The following is a 13,736-nucleotide window of genomic DNA, read 5'->3' on the forward strand; positions in this document are numbered from 1 at the left end:
GCGGGCGGAAGGGGCGGGGCGGCCGGCGGAGAGGAGCGGGGTCAATGGCGACGCTGCGGGCCCGGCGGTGCCGCTCGCTGTGAGGGGCCGCGGTACGTGCCGGGGGCGGGCTAGGGGCAGTGGGGCCGGAGGAAGCGCTCGGGGGCGGGGATAGCGGCCGTGGCCGGGCCGCCGGGCCCTTCGGGTGTGGGGGTGAAGAGGGCCGGGCCTGGGCCCCGCGCGGGCGGCGGGCCGGGGGCCGCTCCCGGGACGAGGAGCTGCAGGGAAGGTGGGAGAGGAGGCGGCACTGAGGACTCGGAGCAGATCGAGCCCGGCACACCCGGGGCTGCTGGGGAGCGATTCATCCCCTCCGTGTCCGGGGCGCTCCAGGCTCGGCACTCAGAGCCTTGCTCGATGTGGTGCGGGGTGCGCTGCCCCAGCTGGAGCAGTGGAGGGGTGATGGAATGGGCAGGTAAGTTGTGTTTGGTATTTAATGAGGGCTGAATGGATTGGAAGGTGCACTCCGGTAGCCAAGACACCGTCGCTGCTCTACATCTGTTCCAGCCCGAGTGGTGTCACGGGTTATGATTTTTAGGAGGTTTTTTGATCCTGGGGGTGTTACCATCTGCTGTCGTAAAAACCTGCAACAATTGTGGCAAACTTTTGTCATTTGCAGTGACAGCAGAGCCCTAGAATACAGTCACCAGATGCAAACATAGATAAATCGGGAGAAGTTGCCAAGGGCATGTTTTTTGTCGGGTCTGGTTTGTGTGTGTTTGCTTCAGATGGGAGAGAGCAAAGAATCCAGCAAGATTAGCAAACTTTGTAAGTGCAAGTGATCTTTAATGGAATGGGTTTTTCCCCCCCACATCTCTTTTCCCTTTTTACTGCATCTCAGGCCATAGTTAAACCTTAATCCACTTCATGTATCTTAAAATACGTTGTTTGACTGACCCGGGGGTTTGCTGCTGAAGGCTTTTAGTCCCCAGAGAATACTGTGTTCTTGCAGAACCCCTCTCTCTGAGTTTGCTTTTATTAATTTCTGTCAGCATTGTATTAGAACCTTTTGTTTTCTCTGTAAATATATAGGTTGAGATGACACAAGTGGAGCAACAAATTATATTGTTTATGCAGCACTTGGATAGGAAAGCTGGCCTTGTGATCAGGATGTGTATTCAGCAGTGAGATTCAATTTTTATCTTCCCTGTAGGTTTCCAGCTTGAACCACCTTCAGAAATTACACTCAAAGAGCAAGTGTTCCATGCTTTCTGGAAGGTGGACTTGTCTTAGGGTGGATTTTTTTGTTAGATATTGGAAAAGATAGAAAGAAAAGTTTGAAAAAGAGAATCTGCAGCCCTGTATGTATCCTTCCTGTCCCCAGCTCTTAAGAGAATTCTTTTGTCTTAACTTGTTTTAATAATGCTAACCTTAAGAATGCATCCTGCTGTAACAAATATTTGTCTAGTGCTGTAACCTGGATTTCTCCTGAGACCTTTTTTTTTCATTTTTGTTACAAGCAATACCACACAAAAGTATCAGTTTTTGTAAGGATTTCGGGAATTCCTACAGAACTGATTCCTTGTGGTGTGAAGGAAGGATGATAAACAGGTTTCTTCCCTTATTTGGGTTACTGCATCCCTTTCTCCTTGGAAGAGTCACTGTTCTGGGATCTCTTCTGTGCTGAAATGCAGACAGGTTGAGATCCCAAATGAATAGTACTTGGCAGAACTGTGAGCAGTCATCTGCAGTCCTTACCTTGCTGCTGATATACCAGAGAGATAATAAAGTAGGAAAAAGTTATCTTTGCATGTCTTTAAATGAGCAGCTCTGTGTGTTGTTTTTGTTTCTGTTTTTTCTTTTTTATGTTGCACTTCTGTGTACAGTTTTGATGTACAGCCTTGAAAGGCATTAGGGCTTCATTGTGTAGCATGGAGCTGGCAGAATAATTCTGAAAGGAGACACCTAGGACTTACAGAAGCAGTTTGTTTCATCCTGAGCTTACAGGTGTCAAGAAACTGAGCTTCCTTGTTGGAGCATCTCCATCTTGCACCTGATACTGAAATCCTGAAGCAGAGGGTGGCTGCACTGTGTGGGAAGGGGCTGTGCTCTCTCCAGGGAAAGTGTTGCTCGTTTTCTAACCCCAACTCTGCTTTAGCCAGGGAATTCCCTCTCACTCATCTCTTGACCTCCCGTGCAGGTCCCCCCAGTTTCTATATCAGGCACAGTGTTCTGTGGTCATGATTCTGTGGAATATCCCTTTGGCCAGTTCAGGACAGCCAGGGCTGTCCTGGCCATGCTCACTCACAGCTCCTTGTGTAGCTCCTCACTGGCAGAGCCGGAGACACTGAGGAGACCTTGACTCAGGCTAAAACTGCAAGAGTGTTATCAATGTTATTGTCACACCAAATCCAAACCACAGAGCTGTACCACTTACTAAAAAGTTTGTCTCTGTCCCAGCCAAAACCAGAACAGTTGCTAATTTCTGAAATCTCACTGTTAATCACTTCTAAATACACGTGTTCAACAACTGAAAACAGGCAAGCTTCCTCACATTTTTATAGGTTGGGCAAAAAGAATTTGGGATTTGATGTTTTGCCATCACTTTATCTCTCTTCAGAATTTATGTGGAGGAACAAATAAAAGGATGAGAGTGTAGCTGAGGGTGTTTAATTTTTAAAAAAATTATTTATTTAAGTAAAGTAAATCCATTAAAACATGACTTTCAGAAAAACAGCCTGAGACAGACAACTAGCAGGAAAGACATAATTATGAAAAAAGGGTAAAGAAGGAGTAATAGATGATGCTTACTAGTCTTAGCAGTTATGCAGTGAGTTTGTGTCTCAGTCAGTGCTTACTGTGCAGTGTTCTTTAGAGAACTGAAGTTATTATAAGGGCAGCAGGTCTGTTTTTCAGGAGATTTAATAATGTTTCACTCACTGACAAGCATAATCAGACTCCTGATGTTTTTTGCCTGTTGTGTTTTTAGGGGACACTATTCCACAATGGATGGGGCAGATGGAACTGCTGACCTCGTGATTAACAAGAGGTTTGTGTCTGAAGCAGAGCTAGAGGAGCGGCGAAAGAGGAGGCAAGAGGAATGGGAAAAGGTCCGAAAACCTGAGGACCCAAAAGGTATGGGCTAAATGTTAGCAACCACAGGAAAAAGACCTGAGAATTTTTCACTTTTGTGCAAAACAGAAATAAAAAGTAATGGCTTTTTATTTTCTGTAATTTAAAAGGTTTTTACGTGAAGGAACCGAGCGGTTGGTGGTTTGGTGTTTCTGACATGTGCTCTCCCTTCCTGATTTGTTCCTTTCAGAATGCCCAGAGGAGGCCTATGACCCACGGTCCTTGTATGAAAGGCTCCAGGAACAGAGAGAAAAGAAGCAGCAGGAGTTTGAGGAGCAATTTAAATTCAGTAAGCACCAGCAGCAAACTGCATGTGTTGTGTGCAACAGCTGTGCACAACTTCTGAGTAAAGGACATGTCTGTGTGTCTTGTGTCCCTCTCTGAGAGGGAAGGCTTCAGGAGAGTATTATTGAAATCCTGGATTTTTAAAGGAATACCTTCTGGACACTGAGGCAGCACTACACACATGCAAAACTCAAAAAGTGTTTGCAGTTATCAAGCTGCATGCCTGTAAAGTGTTGAATACTGATCTTATATTGCATATAAAAGAAAAAAAAAACCCCAAACAAACTTGATAGCGATCCATGAAAAAGTGGAAATGTATTGTGGTTTTGTGACTAATGAACTCATGCTTTAATACATGCTTGAATCAATTAAAGTCCTGTTAGAGCAGCTATTACATTTGCAAGCCATAATTATTGGACTAAAAGTGATTTGAGATTTAAGATTATGATTTGGTTTGATTCTTCAAAAGTCGATTTTGACTCTTCTAATGAAATGGAAACCTAATTTCTATTGATGTTTGAATTTCTGGTTTTATAGAAAAGCCTTTTGAAAATACAGATACAGATAGCTGCATTCATGCATTAAAGTCTCCAGCTGGACCTACAGGATTTTTTCCACCCAGAGAGTTTCTAGTAAACTTAAGTGAACTTTTGATCCCAGTCATTTTTGGTAACATGACTAAGCAACTGTTGCCCAAGGAACCACCCAAAAATTGACTGCTGTCAGCCTGAATGGGAAGGGCTTCTAATAACTGTCTAAATGAATAGTTTTTCTTGCCCATTTATATTAGATCTGCAACACCCTTTGGTAATCCAAGTACTGGAATGGAAAGTAGCCCTGAGAAGTAAACCCAATTCTGCTTTTAAGGCAACCACAGCAGAATATCAGATACCAGCTAACCTGGAGAACAAAACCTGCTGCAGAGTGCCTGGGAGGAACCTCAATAAAACCTCAGCTCAAAGGACCTCAGTGGCTACTCCTCTTAGTTTGCAGATGAGGCAGGCAGAAAATGAAATTAATTCATGTCACTTGCTTCAAATAATGTCCCATGTTTCACTAGTTTTGCTCTCTGAAGGGGCCCTCAGCAGTAATAGTGACTGCTACAAGTTACTGTTTAAAGATTTATGAATGAGCTCTGCATGAGTTGGAAGGAGCAGGGATTGACTTTTATAAAGTAACCTCAAATAATAATTGATTTCTAGAGCTTTTCTGTCAGACACAAGCTTGCGAATTATCGGTACAAATGGATTTCCTAGTTTGCCCTTAAAGTGATTAGGGCTTGCCTATGTGGGTAAAGATTAAAAATATGGTGATTTCATATAAAAGCCTAAAAATCCTATGGAATTAAACTTTAATGAAGACTAAAGGTGATGTTTGGGCTAAGATCTCTCATGACTACAAACAGCAAGATTTGGTCTTTCTAAAACATACTGTTTATTGTCACTCTAATGAAATCATTTGCTCAAGAGGCACTGAACATTTGCAGAACAGGAAATAAAAACTTCCTGCTACACTAGCATGTACTTTCCTTAAAGTAGGGTAGCATGTTTAGAAAGAATTTGGTTTTTTATTTGGAAATTAGGAGTTGTCTTGCTTCTACTTTTTAAAAAATTTTGAACAGGTGCTAAAAACTAATTAGGTTGGAATAGTTTGTTCTAAGAAAATGCACTTCCTCTTTTGAGACAAGATTTTTGAGGGAAGAAGCAGTGTGATTTTTTTTTAGTTATTGGTTGATTTAAGAACATTTGGAGGAGACAGACTTGGACTTGGTGTCTGAAACCAACAAATTTCTTCTTTCTTTCTTCAGAAAATATGGTAAGAGGATTAGATGAAGATGAGACGCATTTCCTTGATGAGGTTTCTCGGCAGCAAGAGCTACTAGAAAAGCAACGGAGGGAAGAAGAGCTGAAAGAACTAAATGAATACAGAATATCCTTTGCACTAAAATGGCTGGTGGTTACCTAGAGGAGGGTAAGAGTGGGCTGCAGTTTGTTCTCACAGTCGACATTCTTTTTATAAAAATGCTTTTTACACTTTCAAGGTTTATCGGTTTCATTGTAGCTTTGATAGACCACTGCAATGTTTGATATTCCCCCCTCAATCCCATTTCTTTGATACTTTTCTTTCCTTCTCCCCTCTTCATTGTTTTGGGGTTTGGTTGTGGTTTGTTTTTTTCCTGTTATTGAGGTCATGAAATACCATCACAAAAAAGAGAAAGAGAACATAAAGAAAAACGAGTCTATTATTCCTAATCTTTTGCTTTTGTCGTCTTATGGAAAATTGCATGTGTTTTTTTTTTTTAACTGCCTGATTTTAACATACCTGTTTGAAATAAGGTGATTGCTCTCTGTTACTCTTCTTGGAGTATTAGATACTTTCTCCCTTGCTGATACTGCAGGATGAGAAATTAAATACATCTGTGCAGACTTTCTTCTGGCAGCTCCTTTAGGTAATACACACTTGTAGGCAGGACTAAGGGCAGGACAGTTTGGCTTTGCTGCCAAATTAATTGCCAAATTAAATGCCTAATTTTCTTGTAGATATGCTAGAAAATATAGGATACTTTTCCTCTTTAATTAGTGCCAGTCAAGGGAGGTTGGAATGCTTTGAGAATTTCTGTGCTGAGCAAAATGTTGCTTTTTTGAGGTTTAGTGAACCTATGCAGAATCTGATGTTTCCTTGTCTCCATTGCTTTTGAGTTATGGGTGAACAAAACACAAGTTCTTAGAGAAGCTTTAGTATAAATGGAAGAACTTGTAGACACAAGGAGGTGGCCAGACCAGTCAGCAAATAAAATGAATAGTGCTGATACTACAAAGATTAGTCTTGTCCTGTGTTAGTCAATGATTTACAATTTGGAGCGTGCGTCCCGTGAAGAGCATCTCAAACTCAGAAATGCATTTATGAAAAAGCAATCCTGATGCATTTTTTTTAACTTCAGAAATAAGCTGCAGTTAGCTGATGGATTTGGAGTGTTTTCTTGATTTGCTGGGTGTAATCTTGGGATATTCATGGGATATATTTAGTTTCAGTGATGGTTGCTTGCGGGGCTGGCTGAACCAGGGCTGTGCAGTGTGACTGTGCTGTGGGAGCAGCTGACAGCTCTTGTTATGTCACATACATCTGGGGTGAGCCATACCAGCCCTGAGGGAATCTTAAGTTGCCTTGAATTAACCACATAACACACAGATCCCTAAACAGCCTGATCAAGTTGTACAAGCCATCTTACCTCAGTCTTTGCACTCTTAGTAATATTGGTGGCTCTGAAGTCTTGCCATAAAAATTTAACTGTAGAACTTACTGCTGATGGGGTGGAGGAATCTCTTGAGAAAATCAAAAGTGTTGCCCATTTAATTTCCTTTTTAAATTTTTTTTATTTAACCATAATATTTCAAACAACCTCAGAGCAAAATGACTTGTATTTGAAAATTTTGGTATTCTGAAATGCAAAAGTGTTTTTTGCCTCTGCAGGTTGTTGCTACTGGTTTGTTACTGCAGTGACAAAAAGCGCTGTGCTGCATCTATAGCTACTGTTTAAGTGCTTTTCCAAATTAATAAGAGGAATGTCAACACAATGGATTTCATTATTTACTCTTTTTCCTGGTATAGCATCTAATTGAAGCTACCCAGAGGCATTAATTTAATGATAAAAACTGCGTCAATATTCAACTACAGAGATTTTTTTTTTCCTTGATTTTTCAGGTTGAGCAATCACAAAATTATACATCTTCAGGATAAATATGCCTTGGAATATTTTAATGTACACTTGAGTATAAGAAATTCATATGGATGGATGAATAGGAATTTTTCTTTCTCCTCCATGAACAACTAGGTTTGTTTGTTCCTTACCTTATCCAGACTCCCCTGTTCAGATAAAGATTTACAAGTATTTTTTAAGCCATTTCCAAGAAGTATTTGAGAACTAGAGCATCTTGTCTTCACTGCTATCTTAATGTAGGAACAGTCCCCCTCCAAGAAGCTGCTTTACTGAAGGACAGCTTGTTTAGTGCAGCTGATATTTAAAATTGAGAGATTTGTTTCTAATGTTGTCTTCCTGAGAGGGAACACTTCTTGGCTGGGTATAGCATTACATTTGCTAATGACAGCAGGATGTATAAAATACCTACTAAAAATGTGCTGTGCCTTTCTAGTTGAGGAGTTTTAGGAGAATGCCATCCTGGATGGAAGCTAAAAGCCTGCAGTTTGGTGTCCTTTAAAAGAAAAGCCTTTGAGTTCCTTTGAATATAACAAGGTGAAGGACCTAAATGTGGCACTTGAACACTGCAGTGTGTGGAAATCAAATTGTGTTCAGAACAAGGTGCTTTCAGATGACTTCAGACAGCCACAGGATGGCACTCCTGTGCCATCTCAAAAATAGATAAAATTGAACAGTGGTTTGGGCTGAGAGGACTTTTGGTTGAAGTAAGTCTGGATTACTGCTGTATCCTTAGGAAAATCAAATAATAAATGGCATCTGAACATTCCTGTTGGTGAAGTGATTGGAGATTGAATGTCACTTCAAAGCAAAGTCTGAGTTTTTGGTTTTCAGATGTTCAGTGCGGGGAAAAAAAAGCTATGGCTTCAAATATATGGGCCATCAATGTGAAATTCACTATCCAATATAGGTCTGCAGTGGCTGGGGCACCTGTAAAACTCCAGCTTGTGGAACTGTAGTCAGAGGAGAAACTGTTAGAGCACTAGATTTGAGTTTCTAAACATGCTTTTAAACTAGGTTAGTTTGCCTTTGCCATTGCAGTTAAAATTTTTGCAGAATTTTGTGTGACTCTCCTGGCACCTCATGTACAAACAGGGTTTTTGACAGATTTTATCACACAAGATGTGTTCGGTGTGTGCAGAGTGTGCCCTAACAAACAGACCCAGCTCCTTATCCCATCTGAGAACCTGTTTAAGCTTCTCCACTTCACTGTAGGTTTCAGCTGCATTCCACCTTGCTAACACTGTTTTAATCTACTTAGCTTTTCTGAGCAGTTGTAGTCTTTTTTGTGTGACTCTTGGACCACAATTCCCCTTATCAGTGTCTCCTTTCTCTTGGGATTGGTGCTCAGCCCAGCAGTGGAAGCCTTGTGGTCCTTACAGAGAGATGAGCTGATAAGGTAGAATGCTAAAGACCAAACACAAAAAAATGCTAGGCTGAAATCTGCTGGGCTCAGCAAAAAGGATTTGAGAAGTGGAAGTGAGTGCAGATATTGCTACTTAGCTTTTCTGGTCAGGATTAGAGTGTGGAGCAGCAAATTTGAATTACAAATGTGTTGATCCCCATAGAAGGGGCAGTACTGCATTGCCTGTTTGGTTTGTTTGTTTGTTTTGGTCCAGCCTCACCTTTTTGCTTTTCTAAGGCCTTTAGGGAAAGGCAGGATTGTGGATGTGTTAATGAGTGCTGGGTCTTTTGTGTTACACCTTTCTAGCCTCAGAACAGCAGCTCCCAGGCTGCTGCCTGGACATCTGCACAGGGAGAGCTGGTCCTGATACCTGAGAGAACTCCAACCCCAGAGAGCCAAGTATCTTCTCTTTTGGCTGAGGCCACCAGCTCAATGTCATTACAAAGAAGTTTATTTTGACAGAATATGTGAATGAACTTCGGTCGCTGCTGTCAGCAGAGCTGGCTAAATATATCAGGGAGGAAATGTCTGTTCTCCCCCTTCCTTGCCAGTTGATCCTTAACCCTTAATTCACAGCACTCTCGCTAAAGTGGGAGTCAGTATGGACCCAAAGAAGGAAACTGAGAAGAAATTGCCCATGAAGTCAGTGGAAAACAAGAACAAATTTTCTCAGGCAAAGCTGTTGGCAGGAGCTGTGAAACACAGAAGGTTAGTTTCACACCTCTATAAATTCATGAGGAACGGAACCCAGTTAGCAGTGTAAAGGGAGACAGGCCAAAACTGCCTCCAGAGAGTGAGGTGTAAACCTTAGCCCTAAAGAAAAAAGGGGGAAGGTATAAGAAAAGACCAGTCTTGTTGCTATAGGCTCTCACAAACTGTGGGGAAAAACATGAAGCAAATCAAATAGATAAGTGTGTGTAAAGCAAGTGGGTAGGATCTTCATTTTAGAGTGCCAGGCTTGGGCAATCCTGCTTGGGGTTCGAGGGAATCTATTTTATATCTCTGTTTGTAGATACCAGTGTCATCTCAGGAAGGCAATTTCATTCAGGTTGCCTTATTTATCAGCCAATTTTACCTGTGTTTAAAATGGATTGTTTTAATTGCTGCTGGGGACAGCATGGGGGAGACAAGATTACAAGAGAGGAGCTTTGTGTACCAGTTTGATCCTGAGGATATCAGAGAAACTCCCCAGTGATTTGCACTGATACATCAGCACCCTTTCCATCCCAGGGAGGTGACAGCTGCATTTGTGATGTGTTTGCTGCTGTGATCATGACCTGCAAACACAGCTGCTGGTGTACTACAGGTTATGGAGAAACCAGGCATGTGGGACCAGACTTATTTCCCACATGAATCATCTAATACTTAATATGATTACTGACACCTCAAAATTCAGTGTGTTTGAATCGTCTCAGAGAATATGAGATTATTTTAGAAGCTTATCTTGTAGGGTGATGTTTAGCTCCCAGCACAGCAGTTAATTGCATGTCTGGAAACTGAAGTAAGCACTTCTACCACCTAATGTCTGTGGGGTTGGGTAATAGTTTGGGTTTTGGAAAGGAGAAAAGAAAAACCCTGAGCTGATAACAAGGAGCCAATAATGTTGTCTTTGTCTTGTAACTAATAGGACTTAACTCAGTAGGATGTAGAAAAGGAGCTGGCATGTGCTTAATGGTACTTCTGAAGTCTGCAGATGGCATCTGTTTAAAGAGAGCATCTTAACTGACATGTCAGTGCCATTGCAGACTTGCTTTGCAGTCTATTTTTGCCATCTTATCTTTTATTGCAAAGTGGCCCAAAGCAAGTGTAGTATGAGCTCAACATCTGCTCCCTGAGCTTTGTAATTTCCTGTAAAGGATGTATTACTATTAAAAGCTCTTAGCACAGAATAACCTTTCATCTGTACTGCATGTTCTGATGGGGACCAAAAAGAGTTAATGCATAATAATTGCTCATGCTTCATCAGTTCATCACTGCTGAATCTGGGAAGCATTTGTTGATGTGGATGCCTTAGAATTGGGAACATGCAGGAGTGGGGGGGAAATCTGAGCAGTGACAGGGGAGAGCTCTGAAGAGTCAGAAGTCCAAGTCATGTTTCTTTCTCCCAATGGCACTTTGGATCCTTTCTGGACACTGCAGCTCTGTGAATTGCTGTAAGACTGTCTGGGCTTACTGGGTGCAGGATTTCCAGAAGTTTTAGGATTTCCAGATGCTTGAAGGAGGGGAAGGAAGCCCTGCAAGGGAAAAGCCATAGAAGCAAGCCTGGTAATCATCCACATGTGCAAGGCTGTGGTCGTGTGGGTGTCTGAAGCTCAGTCATTCCCTGTCTCCTGTGGGGCACATCCTGCTGAATAAGCAGCTCTAGGTTGCTGTGCAAGGAGTTTGACTTGGACTCTTAGAGGTGTGTTCCTTTCCCAGGTTAACAACTTGTAGTGTAGGTCTTGACACTTCCTTGGATCCTGCATGTTCCTCAAGGAGCCTCAGCTAACAGCACTTGGAAGTGGTGATGGTCATCAGGGACCCTGCTGGCATTTGCTGTAGTTTTTGAGGCAAAGATGTAACAATGACTTCACAGTAATTAAGTGGTTGCTTATGAAGAACAAGACACTTTCTCATTTTTTCCACAGTTCAGATAGTGGTAACAGTGTGAAGAGGTTGAAACTAGATACTGACCACGACGAAAAGAGTCAAGGTATGTCCATGTTCTGCATGTGGGAAGCTGGGTGTCTGTCACTGAACAGCAACTGAGTTGGGGTTAAATCTCATAGAGGCTTTGCTTTTCTGTTCCTTCACTGGGCAAGACAGCATGGACTTTGGTTGGCACATTCTCTTTTAAAGCAGTAGAATGGTAAGTGTGGGTGCTGACAGCCTTCATGGAAAATAGAGCTGCAGGGAACCTCTGCAGGGTATCAGGATGTCCCCTGCCCAAACCAGTCCTGACAGACGTTTGGCTAACAGCTCTTAAGTCTCCACAGACACACACTCTTCCTTCAAGAAGTTTATTAATCTGAAAGAGTTTAACCTGATAACTAATGGAATTGTCCTTAGGTGCATTTCAAGCCTAATGCGTGTTCTGTGGGCTGGAGACACAGAGAACAGATCATTCCCTTCCTCTTCACAGCAGCATTGCATACTTGTATCCATCCACTTCAGTTTTATGAAGTGATTCAGTCCATCCTGAAATCTATTTGTTTCAGAAAATTGTGGGGAACTAGAAGAAAAATTAAGTTGTGTTTCAGCTTTAGCTGTCAGGGCTGCAATTGACTTGCTGTCAAGATACTCTGACACAAATCGGGTGAGCTGCAGTTGTGTAACGACAACCCAAGGCGCTTCCTCAATCTCCTTCTGTTCAGTAAACTTTCAGAACAGCAGAAATAATTAATTAGCCATGGAAGATGGGTGATGTTGACTAGCAGAATGATGGAATAAAACTTTTTCTCAACTATGCTGTTACATTGCAAAAAAATACTCAATTACTCAAAGCAGAGCCATTTATTCTTATTTAGTGGGTTTGGTACTTGACAAGCATCAAACTGACAACTTTAGAATAAAAAATCTGTAATGCCAGCATAGAGCTGGGCTTAAACTAGTGATGAGAAGAAAAAAATCCCCTGAGGTTGCAAGTCCTCCCTGTCAGAATAGCTTTATTACAGCATAAAGCTGCCTTATGCTTTAATTAAATCCTGCAATCATCCGCTGCTTATGTGGGAAAAGCAGGTGAGTGACACGTGGCGGTTCCTGGGCTGATTGAAAGCCCTTTTGCTGCACTCCAATTTTTGACAGAGATTTCTCTCTTCCAGAAAAACCCTCCTGTGTTCCCTTGGGGAGCAGCTCAGTGGGAGGCTCCACAGTGCACTGTCCCTCAGCAGCTGTGTGCATTGGGATCCTGCCTGGCCTGGGTGCCTACTCAGGGAGCAGCGACTCGGAGTCGAGCTCTGACAGCGAAGGCACCATCAATTCCACTGGGAAGATTGTCTCTTCTGTCTTTCGTGGCAACAGTTTCTTTGATGGTCCATAACAAAATCCCTCCGTGAGTAATGTAGTGCAGAATATCTTCCAAAGCCCTGATGGATGCTTGTTGCATCCTTCTGCCCCAAATATAATCTTTCTAGCTAACTTCTCAACTTTAATACACTCAGATACTCCTAAAGTAACTCATTATTCCCCCCCCTACCCCCAACTTTCCATTTCTGGGGTGCATACTGAGCCTGGAAGAAAAGCTGCCATCCTAAGGCAGAAGGCACTCCTAACCATGTCACAAAGGTCTGAGGGTATGGAGGAGAGAGCTTTATCTTTTACAATTCTTATGGAAAGAATTATGTTGATTTAAGAAGTTTATACAAGACTTACAGGCAAAAAATAATCACTTGAAGCAGTAAAGTCTTGTAGAAGCAGCCATGTGTTCTGTTTTAAAATGTCATTTTTATTCTGTATTTGAAAAATGGGGGCAGAACCAAATTTGAGCAGATGGTGAAGTGTAGATTGCCATGACACTGTAAAGAAGTTTTAGTGTTACATGATTAAAGACGTTCTGAATGCATTTTTTTATCTCTGCCTGTGCCATTCATAATTGTTCTCATTCCATTAATCAATTTGTGCTCTACCCAACCAGCCCTTCCCTCAAACCACCATCCACAAGAGGTGTAGGTCAGTTTCCCACAAAAGCAGAGGTGCTGATGGAAAACTTGGCCTGAGTGAGTTCACAGGAACTGCAGTTGGCTTTTCTGCTCTCAGGCTGTTGCTCCAGCACCAGGGTTTTTTAGCAGCAGTGTCCTGAAGGGTATGAATCCATAGCAGGTGGGACAGCTCTGTTCAGCCAAACTCCTCTGGACAGAGGCTGGAGAATTCCAGAATTAGGGCTGAGGGCCCTTCCTTTTAATCTCAGTGTGCTGATGGGAGTTTGGAGGGTTGGAACAGCTCAGCTGGGCTGCTCAGGGGTGGAAGTGTCTTTGTGCAGTCCTGCACCATGTACTACCCTTGTCAGTGTGTGCCAAAGGGCAGTTACCTGGAGGTGACACTGAGGGACTTGGGAGGGAGCAGCTGAGCTAAAAGCAGAGCAAACAAGGCCTGTAGTGGATTCATACCTTAGCTTGAGTGTTGAATTTTCCAAAGGAAATGGGGAGAGTTGTGCTCATAATGAAGCTATTTTAGCCAAATACCTTTTGTGTTTGCACAGCCCTGCTCCACAGTCAGATCCTTACAAACACACTGCAATTCCTCCCC

The 13,736-nt window shown here is 42.4% G+C and overlaps 1 protein-coding gene across 1 annotated transcript; it reads left to right on the plus strand.

Moving 5' to 3' along the window:
- The first annotated feature begins 8 nt into the window (after window positions 1-8).
- On the plus strand, window positions 9-13,053 carry PSME3IP1 (proteasome activator subunit 3 interacting protein 1). Its single transcript, XM_033069891.1, has 7 exons — window positions 9-92; window positions 2,966-3,111; window positions 3,299-3,397; window positions 5,201-5,322; window positions 9,088-9,221; window positions 11,141-11,205; window positions 12,314-13,053. Exons 2-7 carry the CDS (start codon window positions 2,982-2,984, stop codon window positions 12,529-12,531), a joined length of 768 nt encoding a protein of 255 aa, XP_032925782.1. The 5' UTR covers window positions 9-92; window positions 2,966-2,981; the 3' UTR covers window positions 12,532-13,053.
- Window positions 13,054-13,736: the final 683 nt, after the last annotated feature.

The sequence above is a fragment of the Catharus ustulatus genome, chromosome 11, assembly GCF_009819885.2.
Source record: "Catharus ustulatus isolate bCatUst1 chromosome 11, bCatUst1.pri.v2, whole genome shotgun sequence".
NCBI classification, from domain to species: Eukaryota; Metazoa; Chordata; class Aves; order Passeriformes; family Turdidae; genus Catharus; species Catharus ustulatus.